At 46.6% G+C, this 20,352-nt stretch overlaps 1 protein-coding gene across 1 annotated transcript in view; it reads right to left on the bottom strand.

The window, feature by feature from the left end:
* Positions 1-19,540, bottom strand: part of Fam124a (family with sequence similarity 124 member A) — a 51,600-nt gene extending 32,060 nt beyond the window's left edge. Inside the window, exons 1-2 of the mRNA XM_075949524.1 lie at positions 19,182-19,540; positions 11,921-11,952 (exon numbers count right to left, since the gene is read on the bottom strand). Of these exons, the coding sequence (XP_075805639.1) occupies positions 11,921-11,952; positions 19,182-19,243 (94 nt within the window). The 5' untranslated portion in view covers positions 19,244-19,540. The remainder of the gene's footprint in view (positions 1-11,920; positions 11,953-19,181) is intronic.
* Between the last annotated feature and the right edge of the window lie 812 nt (positions 19,541-20,352).

Here is a 20,352-nt window from a genome sequence, read left to right as displayed (position 1 = left end):
TCTGTCTCTCTCTTGAAGAAGCAGCTTTTGTTGTCTCCCCTTTCTCTCTCTCTCTCTCTCTCTCTCTCTCTCTCTCTCTCTCTCTCTGGCTCTCTGATCTTCTCCCTTCTCCCCTTTCCCCTCCATAACCAACTAAATAAATATTCAACCTCACTCTGCATGGTATGCCTATCCACATCTCTGTCTCTTGCCTGCTGCCGTGTGGCTCCCTGCCTGGGACCAGCCGCCTTCGGAGACCTGTGGCATGGTCTTGTGGCATGCCCATCTGTCTGTCTGTCTGTCCTCGTGGCCTGCTGCAGCCACTTGGGGAGCTGCACTGTCCCTGCCTGGGACTGGCTGCTCTTGGGACCCCTGCCCACTGCCATTGCTAGGGATCTGCCGTGTTTCTGCTGCTGCAGCTGCAGGGAATCTGTAGCATTTTTAATTGATCCATTACAATGTCTAAATACCGTCTCTATATGTGTCTACGTGCATGTGCGTCTTTCTTCTGCACATTAAATCACAATGTTTATGAGACTTCTGGTTATTCTTCAGTGTTTGTGAGAGCGAAACAGTCCACAGTGATAAGAAGAAGAGGTTGTGGGCTTTACAAACAGCTCACCTTTATCTTGGTCATTCTACCTGTAGGTGTTCACCCTCATTATGGAGGTATGCAAATAAGTTACAAGCTCCTCACCACTTAGTAGGGATGTTCCTGGCAAGGGTGTTTATAATAGTGAAAGTGGAACACAACCCGTAGGGTCTACTTTAGGCACTGGTGACTGTGGCTGAGACACAACACAGAAACACAATGAGGGTAAATGGGTGTTCAAACTGCTGTAGAAGGATGCTCCTGGAGACAGTCATTTACAGTGTCTACAGTGAGGACATAAGAAGACACCTTCCACCTGTCATCCGTCTCTACCATCCTAACAAATATATCTATGATAATGTAGGTGGTCATTAAAATATGCAAAGGCAGACATCAAATGACAAACAATGGGTTTTCTGGGTGGGAGTCTAGGTTTTAATCTCTTTATGAACTTGCACTTTCTGACTTAAAATTTTTTTAAAAAGCCAATGACTATGAAGTATTTGGGCAATAACATTCTTTTTAAAATGAGAACTGTCATAGTCTCATCAAGGGCAGGTGCAAATGGTGTCAGCTATTCCCTTTTGTTCTCTCCCTCCGGGTCCTGACAATGCTTGCAGAGACCATATCATCCTGAGGGACCACTTGGTCTTCTCTGAGAGAATTTAAGCAAGAGAGCCAGGTTCCATTTTTCTTTTACTTCTTTGGTAGAAACTTTGTATAGCTGCAGCTAGTTCAGAATGAAAACCCTGAAGTCATATCTCATGCTTTTGAAGTCAGAAGGATTCCACTGTATTTTTAAAATTAGATCTGAGCATAGAGAAGTGGTCTCTGTACTGATATCATTACCTTTCAGCCTCCTGATACACAGCTTGGCTCGTGGCCTGTTCCCGGCCAGCTATCAAACAGGAATAGTGGCTAGCTTTCAGCTCTCATACAGAGAACATAGGAACCCTACACTGTCAAATACAAACACTTTGGGTTGTGTTTCACTATCTTAGAGATTTTGCTTATCACTTCCATCACTGCTCAAGTAAATGCTGCAGCCATTTGTCAAAAAGAACTCTAAAGTGGAAGGGGTGGGCTCCGTGTTTTAAAGCAAACCATTGTCGGTAGAAGAATGTAGTGATTTATTTATAAAGTTCAAACAAATAATTCAAGTATTTATCAAGTGAGCACATTCCCTAAGCAGATGGTCTATAATTCAGACACCCACAAAGCCACAGTCCAAGTACAGGAAACATTAGTATAAGTCACTGGACTAGCTCAGGCTGATAAAATATGGAACCAAATGGGCTGCCCCAATCTGCTAGCTGGGGCCAAGCCTCCATGTGAATCATTGCAAGGCCCAGATCTATTGAAGAATGTTATCTATGAGCTACTAAATGACTCTATCCTAAAAGGAAGGTGTGGAAACGTGACAAATGTCTCCAAACTTGAGGCCATACTTGTTATATGAAGGCCTGGTGTGTGGGGGTGTGGGAAAAGCTGATGGAGGAAGGTCATTGGTTAATTATAATAGAGAAACTGCTTGGCCCTCATAGGCTAAAACATAGGTGGGAGGAGTAAACAGAACAGAATGCTGGGAGGAAGAGGAAGTGAGCTCAGACGCTATACTTCCCTCTCCCGGGCAGACCCGATGAAGCAAACCGCCAGGTCAGACATGTTGAATCTTTCCTGGTAAGACTGGTGCTACACAGATTACTAAAAATGGGTTAGGCAAAATAAGAGAATTAGCCCGTAAGAGGCTAGAGCTAGTGGGCCAAGCAGTGTTTAAATGAATACAGTTTGTATGTTGTTATTTCGGGTAAAGCTAGCCAGTGGCGGGAGCTGGGTGGCAGGATGCAGCCCGCTGCTCCCACAACAGAAGGAGCCAGGATGTGGGAAGAGGCCTGCAGCTCCTACTACAAAAAGCTGCAGCCAGACTGAGGCTGTTGCTTTCGGGAGGGGAATAGAATAACACACTGCCATTGCTAGGTACAGGGGCAGCAACTTTAAGCATCCCAGATGGTAACATCACTATATGCAGCAGAACCTTCTACATAAAATCTTTAAATAGACAGCTTTTGTGGAGTTAAGAGAAAACAAGATGGCTTTTTCTATGAGACAGCGCATCGAAGCAGTTTCTTACTACTGTCTGCAGCCATTACCCCACCCAAGAAGAACCATGCTATTCCTAACATCATTGCTAACACCAGCTGTGCATTAGATAGCCCTGTCTAGGCCTGCAGTCATCCAGCCAGGCAGTAACTCACCATATCACTCTCTTGCAAAGAGACCTGTATATCAACATCATCATTACACCAGAGCAAGATCTAAAATATCAGAACGGAGACAGTCTTATTTGGGGTTCATTTACTGAAAGCTGTTAAATTAACCTTGCCCCACAGTAGAGTAGAAATTCAAAACCCTAAGAATTGCCTCCATTCAGAAATGAATACACCTTCTCCCTAGTGTTATAATGTGGCTTATGACATCCATAAGGTTACAACCATACAACAGTGTTGTTATTGTAGGGGCCCACAGATGTGGGTCCACCCCACCTTGACTAAAGGTCAGAGAGTTTAAGTCCACTCTTGCTCCTTCAAGGTCATTGACAGGAGGTTTGACTTAAGGTGTGGCTACAAACAAAATAGCCTCACCTAGGATGTGGTTACTTGGTGTTTTGGGTATTGAGATGGCCCACAGAGATGGGTCCATTCCACCTTGACCAAAGATCAGAGAATTCAAGCCTATTCCTGCTCCTTCAACGATATGATAAGAGGTTTGGCCTAGAGAGTGGCTGCCTACAGGATGCTTGGTCTAAGGTGTGGTGGCTGCATGTCCTGCCTAAACAACAGAATGCTTAACCCAGGATATAGTTGCTTGATGTTTCAGATACTGAAGAGGTAATTGCTCTGTTTCTTCTTTCTATCATGTTAAATCAGTTTTTTTTGCCTCCACCCCCCTTTTGGATTGGGGTGTATAAGCATATGGAAAATAAACACAGGCGAATTCAGTATTTACTGGATTGTCCTCCTGGTTCTATTTTGCTTCTCTGTTCATTTTCTTTTGTATCCCTCTTCCTCCTGCCTAATATTTCTAATCCTCATGCCCCTGCCCTAGAATGTGTGGACCCCGTCAAGACTGGACGCTGATAGTTAAGCAGCCGGCAGTACATAAGACAGCACCGTTCATGTTGTTAATCAGTTCCTCAGAAACTGAGGAAGAAGGAAATCAAGGAAAGTGTGATAGACTGAACGGAGGCACAGAAGTCCCACGGTGAACTTCATCTAGGTGGGGGACACTAGAGGGTTTCCTTTCGATGCTTTCCTTGTGTTAGGGATGGGCATGAGTTTTCATCTAACTCTGTGCACCGCTGTCCTTTGCTGATCGTGAAGTCAGCAAATTCAACGGCTCAAATAATCCTCCATGAGGATAATGAACAGATTCGGGTGGGTGAGCATTTACAGACCAGGACTCTAAAGAACATGTGTCCCGAGAATCACAGTCATGTGCTAAAGACACGAGGGAAATGGGATGATAACGTTTCCAAACAGATCAGAGTTGAATTCCATGCTTCCAAAATACTGATCTTCCTTTGGAGGAGTGACATAGTAAAAACTGACTCTAAGGAAGAGAAATCTGCCAATAAGTGACCACCTCTAATAAACAGGAAGAAAATGATAACTCTCGTGCTGTGGGGTCTGTGTGGAGCTCCTACAACACGACACAGTAGCTGTCTGCCACCTCCTCCTTACAGACGCAGTTAAGCGAGTGATTCAACCACAGTGAGCTCACTTCTCTCCAACAAGCTATGGGATTCACGAAGCTAACCAGTGTAAAATGCCCATCTTTGATGCTCTGGTGAGTATCCTGGAACTGCAGGAGGAAGCAGAAACCCCTGAGAAAGAAAAGATGGTCTCAGGACAGGAGGCATGCTCAGTATGGCCCTGCAGCATGGCAGGAATGATAAGCCTGGCTGTGGCTCCTGGCCAGCTTCAGTGCCTTGCGGCCAGCCAAGATGCCTAGACTTCCTAATGGGAAAATACCCATAACTCTTTTGATTCCTCTTGTGGTAAGGAGCCAGGAAAGCTCCTTGAGCTTGTAGCTGGGGCCACTTTAGGCCCAAATTGGGAGAGTCATGTACAGCTAGTTCTTCGTCTGCTTCCTACACGCATTATGCTGGGGTTAGAGAGCCTTAAGAGATGTCACGTGCTCCTAAAAATGTAATTTTTAAGCTCCTAGTGCCTTCTAAGAGTAATTCCCAAGTGTGCTTATAATCTCTATGTGAATGGAAATACCCAATCACACGGGCTCAGATCTCAGCAGCATTACGTGGTACACTTAAATTTTTCCCTAGTATAATTATTGTTTTCCTCTCATCCTGTTTATAAAATTTGCCCCTTTTATTCAAACCACTTAAGAATGCAAATCGTGCCTCATGGCTTGATGATCTCACCAGAGTTTCTGAAACACCGCTTAAAATTCTGAGAGTGAATGGAATTCCTCTTTCTTTATTTCAGTGAAATTCTCTCAGGGCCACAGTGCTCTGAGCATTTCAGAAAGCACTAAAGTGGAGCTGAGCCCAGCAACCTATAAAGGACAAGGGAACCACTCGTAACTGGGAAAAGTTCACCCCCCCCCCCCCAAGAAGCCACGTGTTAAAGAAACCCCCCAGTCACGCACCCTCCCTGGTTGGAAGGGATCACAAGTGCAAGTGAGACTCCAGATCATGAAAAGGAGCTTTACCCATCGACTCAATCGTCCTTGCCTCAGAGATGGACAATGAGGGGAATATCACCATCCTTGGTTTGCAGTCTGCAAACAGTGTGGAGAAGCTGAGGGTTGTCTAGTAACAAGAAATTCCTTTCCCCAAAGTCTGGCACTTAGACAAAAGCCAGCATTCCCTCGGGGGAATAGAGAAAATAATCCCTACCTGCCTAAAAGGAATCATTCTTTTATCTGGAGCAAAGGGGACCTGTGGCTCTCAACCCAGGCCTGTGGTACCTATTAGCATATCAAGGTCTAGGCTAGCCTCTAGGCTCCTTCAGTTTGTACTCATGATGTTTCAAATCCCTCCACCCCTTCTCCCAGACACCTGTTCCCTTAAAACCCCAGGAATTTCCCCTCATTGCTTCCTTCTGTTTTCCCAAGAGACAGCCTTGCCAGTCTGGAATAAACTTTCCCCCTCCCCTCCATTCTAGTTTGTAAAGTTCACTGGTTTCCTTCATCTGGTGCTGAAACCCAGGACTGGCGTATATGACCTCTCCTCCAAGGAACTTGGCCTCGCTGAACCAGGCAGCTGATTGGACTTCCCTAAGGTATGTATGGATCATTTGCTGGCTCCTGCTGTCCATCAGATTTGACCCCCAATTCTTGACCCCCACCTCTCCACCTCTCTCAGTCTCTCTGGCTCCTGGAGCCGACTATACCCACACAGCCAGATCTCTCTTTAGATAAGTGTCGCCACCGAGCTGCCTGCTTTGTCTACTACTACAAAAGTCACACCGGTGAGCCAGGAAGCTCCTCTTACCTCCACTGGCCCGAGTCACACGGACAAAGGATGCCTTTCCTCTGGTTTGAAACATTTTTCTTTCTGACAAGTTTCCCATTCCACATGGAGAAGCCCCTGATGGAAATTCTCTTCAAATGGACACTTTGTCTCCTCCACCCCGCCAGCTACTATTTCTTGCCTCCTCCTAGGAGGTGCAGTCCACGGCTGATGCCTGTGACATTTTCCTTGTGTCCTCCTCCAGGGCACTGCCTGCAGTCCCGAAACTCCTGGCGTCTGTGACACTTTGCTGCCCTATCTTCCCTCAGCTCCCTCCTGCTATACAACCCTTTTCCTCTTCTGCTAGGAGCTGCCTGCAATCCTGCAGCTTCCTGCCTGGCCCTGGCCTGTGGGACCCTGTTCTCTGTCCCTGGGCTCCTACCTGCAATCCTGCAGCTTCCTGCCTGGCCCTGGCCTGTGGGACCCTGTTCTCTGTCCCTGGGCTCCTACCTGCAATCCTGCAGCTTCCTGCCTGGCCCGGGCCTGTGGGACCCTGTTCTCTGTCCCTGGGCTCCTACCTGCAGTCCTACAGCTTCCTGCCTGGCCCTGGCCTGTGGGACCCTGTTCTCTGTCCCTGGGCTCCTACCTGCAATCCTGCAGCTTCCTGCCTGGCCCTGGCCTGTGGGACCCTGTTCTCTGTCCCTGGGCTCCTACCTGCAGTCCTGCAGCTTCCTGCCTGGCCCTGGCCTGTGGGACCCTGTTCTCTGTCCCTGGGCTCCTACCTGCCGTCCTGCAGCTCCTGCTTTAACCCCCCCCCCCTAAAGTTCCCTCTCCCTGCTCAGAGCTGTCTCTTCCTTCTGCTCTCCTCCTGAAGCTTCTCAAAGCCGGAGCCCATTTGGGTCACTAGGCTTTCTGCCTCACCCCTCCAAGCTCTCTTCTCTCTCTTGGAGCTTATAGAAATTCCCTCCAGCGAAATTTCATTCTGCGACTCTCACTCCTCCTTGGGTTGCATACAGCTTGGCCTCAGTACAGATCAATGGCCAAAAACTGACCCAATTGACTTCTAAATCCTCATAAATGTTGGCAGCTGCCAATGCACCAAACAGACGATCCCCAAATCTCTTGTAGCTAAACTTGCTCTGCTCTTCCAAAAGTCTCTTATCACTAATGTTCTTTCAAAATCTTTTATTACTACAATTTCTGTCATCTGTTCTAATAAAAGAAAAAAACTCTTAAGACTATGCTGTAAACTCTATCACAGGATTTATAAATTTATTTGGTATGGTTAAAAAAAATCTTTAATCTGTAACACAATTCGGCTTAAAGTTTATAACCCAGTGGTGGTGCACACTTTTAATCCCAGCACTAGGGAGGCAGAGGCAGGCGGATCTCTGTGAATTTGAGGTCAGCCTGGTCTACAGAGTGAGTTCCAGGACAGGCTCCAAAGCTACACAATGACACACTTGACATCCTGCCCCTACTCTGCCCTTTGAGTATGATTATTTAGGTCACGGGAGATGTAACTTTAGCAATCTACTTGGAAGAGCATATTGCATCACGGAGATAATATTTGTTTTTGATGGTAGACTTTAAAAAAAATCTTATCAGAAAGTGTACTCTTTTTCAATGACTGCCCAAGGGGCTTTCAGCATGTGTGTGTATGGGGAGGGGGGCAAGATTTATGTTCCTGGATAGGAGTAGTCAGGCCAGGTGCTGAGCTGAGGAAGGGCAGCTGTGACCCACCATTACTCTTCAGTATCAGGAGAGGGTTGCTGACCCCTCAGACCTAGAGATAAACATTTGATGAAGATCTGGCTCAAAGGATAAGAAAATGACCAGGTAATTAATGTCTTTGGGAAAACTTTAAAAGCCAGAGCCGGGCCAGGAATGCAGTTCAACAGTCCCTTGGTTTTGGAAACGATTGACCCGACAGTTGAAGACATCAGAATTCCCCCAGGAGTCTTGTACTGGAGGGGCCATGGTGGGGTGGGGGAACACAGAAAAGCTGAAGCCTGGTGACAGGGGAGGAACTGGCTTCCCAGGAAGAAAGTCCACACAGTCCTGTAACCACTACAGTAGAGACTGGAGCCATGACAACGATGGGCAGGACAGCACATTGACCCCGTTGCTTAGTTACGCTTACCTCTGGTCCTCGGTTTTAACCTAAAACTTTTGAGAGTGTAGACTTTCTCATCCCAGTGTTGCCACACTGGAAAAAAAAAACAAAAACAAAAACAAAACCACACCCCTCTCTGGGTGGCCAAGCCTGGCTTGTTAGGGCTGTCGGGCTTTGACCCTAAACACTTTGGCAACACTCTGTCCCTTCTCTTCTCTTTCTCTTGTTGAGAATAAGGATGTAAAGGTGGTTGTGTTGGCAGTAGCCATATTGCCGCCCTCAGGCAACCTTAAGGATGGAAGCCAAGAGCATGATGTGGTGGTTTGAAAATGTTCTCCATGTTTGCGCTGCCTCCTCGGCTATGGTCATTGTCACGACAGAGGAGAAGAAATCTTTATGTGCTTAGCGCTTATTTTTCTTCATCATTTGTAGGCAAGCACAGTTCCCGATAGAAGCACACGCTGTGTATGAGGTCTCAACTCCAGGGGAAAGGAAGAACGGTGACTTAGTACTGATCCCAGCTGCCCCAGAGGGATCGCAACTCCAGACTGTGACTAAAGACAACTGAGCGGAGGGAAAGATTCCAAACCAAATGACCAGGCTTGCTGTTGTGACCTGGAGGACAGCAACGAGAGCTCCAAATTCAGCAATGGTGGTAGGCAGCTATTTTTGAGACAAACTATTCTCGAGGCAGTGTCGGGTCTGGGTCAAACAGGGATGAAAACGGCAGTCTGGAGAACAGCTCAGGAGGTTTGGCTGTACAGCAGCTAAGTACTGTTCTCATGATTATAATGGCTTGCCTTTCAGAGCCAATGGGCCTTCAGCTGGCTAGAACACCAGAAAGTGCTCACTGCTGTCTCCCTAATAACCAAGTTTAATTTGACACTAGATCACAATTCCAGACGCTCAGCTTTTCTCACGGTCCCTATTGCAGAGGAAAACCCAGCCAGAACATCAATAAACATAATGATCCAATTAAGGGTCTATCCAGTTGGGAATTAGAGCTGAGAGTTTAACAGGACTGTGAGGGAGGGCAGAGCAACCCAGTATTTATCAACTCAAAAAGTCAAGGCTTTTATTGTAAGACAATTGTTTTGGGTAATTCTAAAACAAATGTTCAACCAACATGAAGAGCTTTGATGTAATGCTTTTAATCACTAAAAATCCTGTCTAGACATCAGGCATCACTCCTTGTGCATACACTTACTTATATTTCGATATTAAGTATAAGTACCTCTCAATGTTCAGAGTATCCATATAAAAACTATTTCTACTCATATCTTTATTACATTAATGGTCACTTATAAGCCAGGAATTACAAAATAGGAAGATGGGCTAATAAAAATGTCTACATCCAAGTTCGAGGCCAGCCTGGTCTACAAGAGTTAGTTCCAGGACAGCTAGGGCTGTGATGACGACATTTCTACCCAAAGCCATTTACAGATTCAGTCCGATCCTAATCAAAAGCCCCAGGGCAACCTTCACAGAAAGAGAGAAAAGCATGCTAAAATTTATATGGGACAGCAACAAGAAAGGACCCCAAAGCAGTCGGAATAGCAAAGATCACCAGAACCACTGCCTGCAAATGCTGGTAAGGAGGTGGAGAAAGGGACCCTCATTCGCTGTTGGTGCAATTGCAAACGGGGGCAGCTACTCTGGAAATCAGTGTGGAGAACACTCAAAAAGCTGAAACTAAACCTACCACATAACCCAACTACACTACTTCTTGGCAAATACCCAAAGGCCTCTACCTCCCACTCCACGGATTCTTGACCAGCCATTCCATTACAGCTTTTGTTCACAAGAGCCATGAAATGGAGACAACCTCAATGTCCTCCAGCCAATGAATGGATAATGAGAACATTGTACACATTTACAATGAAATATTACTTACATGTAGAGAAAAATGAAAGAATTAATTTTGTAGGTAAATGGATGGAGCTAGAAAATATTACACTGAGTGATGTAACCCAGACCCAGAAAGACAAACGTCACGTGTTCTCTCTTATCTGTGGTTCCTAGCTCCAAACCTTCAGGTGTCAATATACAGTCTGGAGTAACTGCAGAAGCCAGGAGAGAGGGGCTAGCAGGATACAGGTGATATGAAGGGGGAAATGGGGAAAGCAGGGGCGGGGTCTGTAGCTGGGGTGGGGGGCATCAATACAGAAGAGGGAGGGAGGAGGAATACATAACACTCAGGATGTTTGAAAAGGACACAAGGATTTTTTAGTTTTTTTGCTTGTGTTTTCAAGGCAGGGTTTCTCTGTGTAGCCTTGGCTGTCCTAGAACTCACTCTGTAGACCAGACAGGCCTTGAACTCACAGAGATTTGGGGAATTATTATTTTAATATAATAAATATTATAAGCATACGAGCATACATAAATATAAATACACAGACAGTATAAATGCAGTTACACCACTTTGGGCTAGCTATAATACTCTACCCAAGAACTATAGACTATGTAACAAAAATTCTAGTACCAGGCATGGGAAACTTCCTTTTGAGTTAGTAGGCAGGGGAGTTCAAAGGCTCCTAAAACACTATAGACTAGTGCTGTTGCCTCTGGTTGCCTCCCAGAAGCTACAGGCAAATCCCTATTGCTGGAGACTCTACATATTTGGACATAGGACCCAGTGGATCTGAGATCAAATTGACCTGAGCACCTCCTCCCAGAAACCACCTTTCTTTCTTTTTTATTAAGCATAAACAATTGATATATTCCCAATATACAAATGAGCCGATATTTCAATTTCAACAGAAAGGAGCGGGTACTAGAAACCACCATGAAAGCCGCTGAGGGGTGTAAGCAATCACCAGCCCTACCCAGCTTTGACACCTGTGAGCCACAGCAATGACCAGTGTGACAAGAGATTCTCTAAAGGTGCAAGAGTGGCATTCAATCTTAGCAGTAGCCAACAGCTGTCTCACTGGACTCCAGGCCTACTGAACAGGACAACTACACGTGGCTAAGGAGATGGTGGATCTTAGAGGAGAACCTACAAATGCCCCGTTCCTAAATTAGCGTAATTCCTAACTTACTCTAAATACCTAGCTTTATACACACAGTTAAGTGTAGCTCTTACCCTAAGCAAAGGAGATTCTTTTTTGCAGCCGGAGACTATTTCAGAAGGTCCAACTCGTCAAAATGCAGAAAACGATTGTCTGTGGGGTGCCCGGTCCCAAGTAATAAATACATCTACTACACAACTCCCGTGTCTACGGCCCAGGGATCATCATGGACGTGGGGTAGACAGATTCTGAGAGCCAGAAGAGCTGGGAGACTGAGCCTTCTAATTATGGCAGGGAGGCTGCACCCATGGAATCTCAACCACATGACTGCCTCTCAAGACCCGAACAATTCCGTCAGCAGTTGACAACCCAACATAGATGGGGGAAATCTCACATATCCCCCCACCCCTAGATAGGGAGCCACATGCAATTAACAACTGCTAAGAGAGGGAGAATTAATATTTTCCAGGATGAGTCGTGCCCCCCTCCCCCGTGGTTGGTTATCCAATACTGAGTCGTCAGCCCTAAAAACTCACACATGCAGCAACACCGCATGGACTGAGCAGGCTCTATTTATGTTTCTTGTCTATATGAATATGCAACAATGATGGTTAAAGAGGAGGTTATGGATTTGGAAGGGACTTGTGGGTTTGTGGGAGGGAAGGGGGTGGAGAGCAAGCCGGAAAATGATGTAACTATATTTAAAAAATTTAAAAGACAACTTAGAAGGACGTTCAAAGAATACTTACTGCTGGTTGAGGACAGATGGCTGTAGTCGGACCTGAAACATAAGATGTAGGGAGGCTTAGATATCATTTTTCTTTTACCCAAATGAACCACTTGATCTAAGAGCTCTGTTAGTGGTGATGTGGTAGCTAGTAGCATTTGCCTGCTGAAGCTGTCACTGGCGAGAACGGTGTTGAGGCTTCTTTCGTGCAAATCAGTTCTATGTCTGGATTCTGAAAGCGACACTGGGGCCTTCACACGGGCTCCATGAGTCACCCTACGAGGGTCTCAGGCCTCTGAATTTGCCGGAAAGTTTTGGAACGTTTGTTTATTTTTCTGATGAGAAAGCCTCCAAGTCTTCAACAGCTTCACAAGTCCCTGGGGTTGCATTCTCACTAAGGAGCCCTTTGCCAGTGTTCACACAACATCTCTGGATGCTTCTTTGATGACGTGATGGAAGGGACCCTGAGGAAGGAGGACAGCATTGGGCTGGGAAGTAGGGGCTGACCAGCAGGGACCTTCAGCACAGAGCACTTCAGTGAATTTCCCTTCCTGATCCTGCTAGATAGGAGAGTCGCTGGGTGTGGACTGTGATGGGGAAGGAGGGTTGGGAAGTGGTCCATATGGGTCTTATCCTGAGGACTCAGTGGCTGGCAGTCAGTCACTATGAGAATGGGAATCCCGCCAAGTTCCTGCCCCATGGGCAGGGCTGTAGAGGCTTTTCTCCTTGGCAAGGAATTTGGTATAGAAGCTGTTTATCCTCTTGCACCCCAAAGTCATTTTCAGTAGGAAATTAATGCCTTAGGGATGCAGGGATTCACAGCGCCTGGCAGTTAGCAGAGGTAGTTAGGCAAATAAACCTCCACATTAGGCTTAATTTTATAGGCATATACTCCTTTTATCACCTTAGCCTCCAGTTGCCTTTCTTGAATGATCCAATTTCCACTCCATTTATAGCATTTAAAAAGTGCATCTAAAACCTTTTAAAAATTGGCTTTTGTGTGTTAAAATTACTACACTTCACAGACCATAATGCCATGATTTATTGGGAAGGAATAAAATGAAAGGCAATGGACATTGTTTTTCTCTTTTTTTAAATGAAATATTTTAGCAATTACAGTCATTGTTGTTTCAAACTGGAAAGAATAAAAACGGCAAAAGGGATTTGCATATCTTTATAAACTGCACTCCCTCGCGCCAAATTCAATTTTATTTCCCCTGTTGTTGTATTAGTCACGACGACAAAATGCCTGACAAGCGCAACTTAAGGAAGGGAGGAAGGGTTTGTCTGAGGTGGGAGAGCGTGTGAGGCAACTGGTCAACCTGTGTGCAGGCAGGAAGTGGAGAGGGATGGATGCTGCTGCTCAGCTCACTTCCGCTTTCTCTTTTCATTCAGTCCAGGACCTCAGCCTGTGGGATGGTGCCACCCACATTCAAGATGGGTCTTCCCTGCTCAAGAGAGCCTCTCTGGTAGCATCTTCACTGAGATGTCCAGAGCTGTGTCTCCAAGGTGATTCTAAGTCTAGTCCATTGGTCTGGTCAGTGGAAAGCGGAAGTGGGACTTTATGTATGGAGACCAGGAAGTGAGGAGCGACAGGAAGTAGACTCACTAGGCAGAGTGGATGGGTAATGAGCAAGCTAAGAAGTAGGACAAGTTGGGCTGAGGCACAGTGCCATCTTGGCTGAGGGAAGTAAAAGCATCAAGGATTGGTAACATACTGAAACCCAGGATTTCCGTACCCAGCCTTGGCACCTTAAATTCCTTCTGGAGCCAGACAGAGTAGAAACAACACACAAGGACGACACTGAGAAATCTAGCTCTATCTAGCTCTATAAAATACCGTGAATGACCAGCAAGCATCCACTATACCAGATCAGTAGCAAAGACCTTCCGACCCATGACAATTATGGCCAGACTTTGCAGAGACTGCACAGTTATCCATGTCTGCCCATCTGACACGGAGAGTGTAATATTATTATGTCTCCTATAGCAAGAATGTGCCAGTCTTTCCAGCCAGGGTTTGCCAAAGATGAGGTTCACACTGGCAGGCGTTGTACAGATCTGCGCACAGATGGATATGAACACAGACTGAGAATTACACTGAAACCATAATTCAAGAATCCTAAAGTGCATTTGGTAGTATTTTAGGATAAGTGCTAACATAAAGGACACTTCTCCTTGAGGTCCCCCGAAATCTCTCAAGGCTTTCGCGGCAATGTTGGGGCTAGCCTTGCCAGTTGGCCAGTCTCTGGCAGACTTGTGAACCCCAACTCCTTCACACAGCAGCCAATTTGCACAGCACCAATCTAATCATGTCTGACTTTCAAGGACATTCATGTTCACTGATTAAAACACAGACCCCTTTCTCCATGGAGGGTGGTCTCTGCCCAGTTCTGTGGCCTTCATCCCATTAAAACACGTCAAACAGAAGCGGCATCTAAGATTTCCCCTTGCTCTCCAGCTTTCTGGCTCTACGTTTATGTAATCTGCATCTCAACACAATGATAGAGACAACGGCTCTGAACTGCTCTTTTTAGTTTAAACCATTTGAGCTTGCTGCTTGGCAGCTCCTGTAGTTACCACTGCAGATAAATTCAGATGCACTGCAATTTATCCAACCCCTTCTCTTCAGGAATGACTGCGTGATTGCTCTTGGTTCATGTTTACAAGATACAGGGTGATGGGATATTTATGAATAAAGTTTTATATTTATTTACGTCCTGTCCTTGGAAAAACGACCATGTTTGGGGAATACAGGCCAAGTGAAGGTATGCCCACGTCTGCGGCTCATATTCTAAATAAGATGATTTAGTGGCATTGCCAGTGAGAGGCAAACTGTAAAGCTTAAGACAACTTCATGAATAAACAGGTTAAAATAATTTCATAAAAACAATCAGGTATTTGACCAGACTGCTCTGAAGGACTTGGTGTTCCTCAAATGTATTCAGGGTGGGTAGGGACAGCTTGAGATTTCTGTTTATTGGCCTCAGATCACAAAGTGTTCCCCTGCTATCTCTGCACATAGCATGCAAGTCTTTCAGCATGGAGCGTGAAAGGGAAACAGGAATTTTCAGATGTCAAACTCTTGAACCTATACAGTGGACGGCATATACTAACACAAGGATTATTCTCTCACCTGATACACACACACATATGTAAAATTTCTAAATATTGTTTTTAATATTTGTATGCTAATTGCTGCATCAGGATTATATGGGAAGGTATTCTGTAATTAAGATTGTTCACTGCTGCTGGAGGTCTCACCAGGCAATTGCATATATATTCATTTTATAAAAGGAATATCTTTCTAGATTCTCTTTTCCAGGAAACCACGGCCTAAGAACAGAACTTGACCTCTCTATAAAACTGACCTTTTATTGCAAACCCAGGGCTCCCTGTGCCATGGACTTCCCCTGCTGATTCTCAGTACACTACATTGAAGGTCATGGTTACAGAGCTCACTAGCCTTGGGCACCAACTCCATACAGGGCTACAAAGTCATTTGTCTTCTGTGTAAGATTTCCTTTAAAAATTGCCAGCCCATTTAAAATGTTCTTGTACCTATTCTTTCCCATCTACCTGTTTCACTTCTCAGTGCCTGCCTCTCCTCATAGGCTGCAGCAAAGCACTGGGTGTAGTTCTCTGAAAGGCGTGACGTTGCCTTGAGCCAAAAGGTCAGTGGCAGCTGGCACACAGGTAGAATTCCACGAATGTCAGACCAAACTACCGAAGGAAAACAATTCACTAGGTATGGCCACACGGGAAAGAGCAGTGTGGAGGCCATGCCTTGGAGATTCATTCATGAAATTGTCATTGCTGGCACTGGCTTTTATTTGTATTTTCAAGAACTGCCTGTCCCTCTGTTAAGAAATTCCGTGTCCAAAGCTACTTTGCCAAAAGTGGCTTGCTAGTTTCTCCTAACAGCACACAGAAGCGCAGGCTCGTTTCCCAGTGGAGCTTCCTTCCAAATGACATCAATTGCCACAGAACACTGAGTCTGCCTTTGGTCTTGGCCCAGGTTAGGTGTAGGTAGGTTGGAAAAGGCAGCATTTCCCCTGAAAGAAAACAAGGACTAATTATAGAGGAAATGGTTCCTTGACAATGGTTGCTAGGTGGGAAGCATGCAGAAGCCTAGGGCTGCAGACCAACAAGCCATACACCCATTGACTTGCTACAACCTATACGTGAAATAACAACAATACCAAGGCATGGGCTGGGTGCTCTGAATGATGATGTCTGGCCTCCTTAAGGTGTCTAAAAGCAACTTTGTGTCTATTGTGTTGGGTATAAATAATATATGGAGCTTGGTATCGGCTGAAGCAGGGGTATTCTAACTTGGATGCCTTTCTTCTCCTCATTTTTCTGGATAACTTTCTAGACACATGGCTCAGCCCTCACCCTTTCCTCACCTTCTACCCCTTTCTAGAGACAATCTCATCTGACTTCACACCACCACTCCAGTGTCAAAGCCTCCCTTCGCTATCTCCACTAATAAAAGGGCTCCACAGTCCTTATCTTAAAGAGATTTTCAGCCAGACATTATTGACCTGGGTTTCTCAACAACGTAACCCTCTCTGGGCTTCCTGGACAGCCTGTTCCTCCTTCTGGAGCTTCACCATCAGTTTATCTGCCTTTGCCTGACATTTCAACGCAATGGCTTCTCAAGCTAGGCTTAAGGACAGCAGGCTGCACTGAGCTGGCTAAGGACTCAGTGAGCCAATGAGGCATGCAGAGGTTTAGATCAGCGCAGGCAGCACACGGTGGATGCTGGGTAGATGTTCACCACAACATCAGTTGAGTTCATCTCTCCCAGGGCTTCAAGGGCAGTTCCAAAGACACTGTCATGTTAGATCTCCACACTGAACTCCAAATACACCCGGTGTCTGACGGCCCATCTTAATGTTTCTGCAGACTGCCTCTGCTGACCCTGAAACATCCCCCATTCTCCCCTAACTTGGGTTAGAAGGGATCATGGCCTAGTTTGAGAACTCAATTCAATTTTTTTTCTCTTCTCACAAAACTTTACTGAGTCTATTATTTTGTATACGTCTCAAAGCCAGTTATGGACCCCAAGTTAAGGACTGACATCCTAGTGGATATGTCATTTGAGCCGGATTTTGAGAGAGAGAGAGAGAGAGAGAGAGAGACAGAGAGACAGAGAGACAGAGAGACAGAGAGAGAGAAAGAGAGAGAGAGAATAGGATGTCACCTGATAGATAGGCATGCCAGGCAGAAAAGGTAGAGCTGGCAGAAAGGGTAGGTGACAAAAGGGAGGCATCAGAAAAGCAGGCCAGGATGCCGGGTCAAAGAGCGAAGAGAGACCTGAGGACAACTGGCCAGCATGGGAGGAACTCGCAGTCCAAGACCATGTTCAGTTTTTGCCCTCCATAGACAAAAGAGCTATAAACACTTGGAATGGAGAGGGACACAATTAACAAAATCCTGGCAAGGAGTAAATTCCTATAATCCCAGCACTTGGGAAGGCAGGCAGGAAGATCAGAGCTTAAGGTTGTCATTGACTACTTGGTGATTTCAAGTCCAACCCGGACTACAGGAGACCCTGCTTCCAACAACAACAACAACAGTAGCAGCAGCAACAACAACAGCAAGTAGCAAACATTTTGAGTTCTGTGTGCTTTATGCTTGGCTAGACTAGAAAGGGAAAACACCAGAAAAATGAGCCGACTATTAATAGCACATTTGATAGCTAAACTAAAATTCAAAGCATACAGGGGTAGATTAGCAAATACAAGACTAGGGGACATGAAACTTCTGTTTCAAATAATATCATTTTACATTTTAATTTAAGTTTGCTAGTGATGTAATAAGAATTCTTTAAACAGTTCTGTCCTTTACAGCAACACTCTAGTGATAAGCAGAAAAGAGAAGCTTGGGAGTCTCCACATTAACCAACCCTTCCCAGGAGGCCATGGTAGTTCTCTGGCTAGCCTGCCTCCTGGAGTGAAGACACCCCTCAAAATCAATGCTTATTCCCTCTTCTCCAAGGCTAGGCCCTTCTGGCAAGCATCTGCTTTAGAAGAGCCCTGCGAGTTAAAAATTAGTGGGACAGTGACTGCTTCACACTAAAAATAAAAGAGCTGGCAACTTTTGCTTTGTTTCCTCTATACATGGTCCAGCTAATGGAGGAGGAGAGAGGAACCAAGCATGGTCAACTAAGTGACATATTGAAATTGTCTATTGTGCATGAGGCCTTAGGTTGGCACCCTGAGCGCCACAAAAACCAGGAAAGAAACTAAATTGGCAAGTTTCACACAAACAAAATTGAAGCAAAAACGAGGGTGGGGGGCTTCAAATCAAGTTACTCTTCCACCATGGACAACACCGTTGAGTAACAGGGAAAGACCACTGTAGGGAAGAATGCAAGTCCAGATTTAGGGTAGGGGTGACAGAGGCAGGGTGGGGGTTGGAGGCAGGAAGAGTTTGAGGGACTCTTTCTTGAGTTAGGTCAGAACCGAGGTCCATTCTGGGACAGGCCTCTCTCTGTGTCCTCAGCAGATTGCCAAATCCTAAAATTAGCTTGAACCCTCTCTACCTTCCAGGAATTCCGAGGTCTTCTGTAGTCTGGGTAGCCCCTGACCTCTAGCAGAATTTCTCTAGATCGGAGAAGACACTCCTTCCTACCGGGCATCCTGGATGTAGCGCTGACTGTGCAAAGGGAAATCCTCTAGATAGAGCCTGGGTGGAAACCATTAGGGGACATTCGTTTCTGAAAACGCATTCTTTTGTCCTACACAAGAAAACTGCTGTTGGGAGAGGGCTAATTAGCCTCCAAAGGTTTGAGCTAATTACTTGAGTCCTTTGAAGCATACAAGACCCCCGATCACACCATCCTGCGGGTACCCAAGACTGGCGGGGTGGAGAGGCTCAGTAACACAGTATAAGTGAGCTATGCAGTCCTCTTAGTTGGTTTCGGAGAGTCTTTTCCGTGCCCGGCTTCCCACCCTTTCCACCTGCTTTCCTCGTCTACAGGGCCGTACTCCCTGGGGCTCTCGAGCTACCAGAGTTCCCCAGCTAGTGGGAACAAGTGCAGGCGCATCTCTATCTGACAGCGAATACTGGCTGAGCCTGGCACCAAAGGCCACAGGGCTGCGAGGGGTGACGCCGAGCCTCGGGTCCCACCACCTTCCAGTCCCGGGTGGGGCCCTTTCCAGGGACCACGCCGCTGGCCCGCAAGACACTTGAGTCCCAGCCCCAATACTACCACAGTGGCTCGGGTTCCCGAGCGCGAGTCCTTAGCGCCCGCCCCGCCTAATCCGGCTCACCCTCCGGTCTCGGCGCCCGAGTCCACGCAGTCCTCCTCCTCACCGCCCGCCTTCGAGTTCATGGCGCGCGTGCCCGCCGCTCTCCCTCCGCCTCGGGTCGCTCCAAGCACCTCGTACCCGGGCCCGGCAACGACCCGGCCCGCGTGCCAGCCGCTCGCCGCGCCCTCTCGCGGCCGCGCCCTCCGCACCCTCCGTTCTGCTGCGCGGGCGCGCCCGGGTGCCACCCGGCGAGGATCCGAGCGTGTGCACGGGCGGCGCGCGTGTGCACGAGCGCAAGCGTGAGTGGGGGAGGTGTGAGATGGCCTATCTCTATGAGCGTGGGGTGTAGTGGGCGTGCAGGGTTTAATCTTGCATGCACCTGGGGAAATGCCCAGCGGCTGTGTTTTCTATTGTGACTGGTGCGGGCAGAATGGGAGTATAGGCAACAAAGCTGCCCTCCCCTGGGCCCACAGTGACGAATCCGGAGTCCCCGGGCTTACCCAGAGATTTTCGGGCCTCAGTCGGCTAGCAGCACCAGGAGATGGAATGCCTCCATTTGAGGACCAGTTAAAACACCGGAGTGTTTTCTTCCAGGTTCCTCAGAACTGCCGAAACTGAGTTCGTTATCACCTTGTTCAGAGCACAAACACAACGCACATTCTTTTGTTATGTTTTAAAATGACACGAAGAGAGTTGGATGCGCCTGCATTCAAGGAAGCTGGCAGCAAGAGGGTGGTGGATGTTTTTAAACCTCGCCATCCCTCAGGTTGAGTTAATGATTGAGGTAGCAGGAGGTCATCTTCACTCTAGGAGGCAACTTGGTGGTGGTGTGGTTAAAACATTTTAGACTTAATTCTAGCAGTGTTGCTATTAGAAGACATGAAAGTCACACGTGTATTCTATTCTTTTCTGAAGGGTAGTGCTGAGGATGGAATCGGTTGCCCTGCGCATGCTCTGCCACCCAGCTATTAGCCAGCCACCTTTTATTTGCAGACAAGTTATTTAACCTCCTTGAGCCTTAATTTCTTCACCTATTAGGCTACTGTTATCTTCCCTGTACCTCCGTTGTGGGTTATATGAGGTCATGTCTGTAAAACAGTTTCTGTGAGCCCTGATACGTGCCAGGTAGTAGTTACAGGTAGCTGTCGGTGTCACAGGCAAAGCCTAGCTAGCTGAAGTCCCTCCCACTCTC

The sequence above is a fragment of the Microtus pennsylvanicus genome, chromosome 15 (assembly GCF_037038515.1).
Source record: "Microtus pennsylvanicus isolate mMicPen1 chromosome 15, mMicPen1.hap1, whole genome shotgun sequence".
NCBI classification, from domain to species: domain Eukaryota; kingdom Metazoa; phylum Chordata; class Mammalia; order Rodentia; family Cricetidae; genus Microtus; species Microtus pennsylvanicus.
This window is presented reverse-complemented; position numbering and strand designations above follow the sequence as displayed.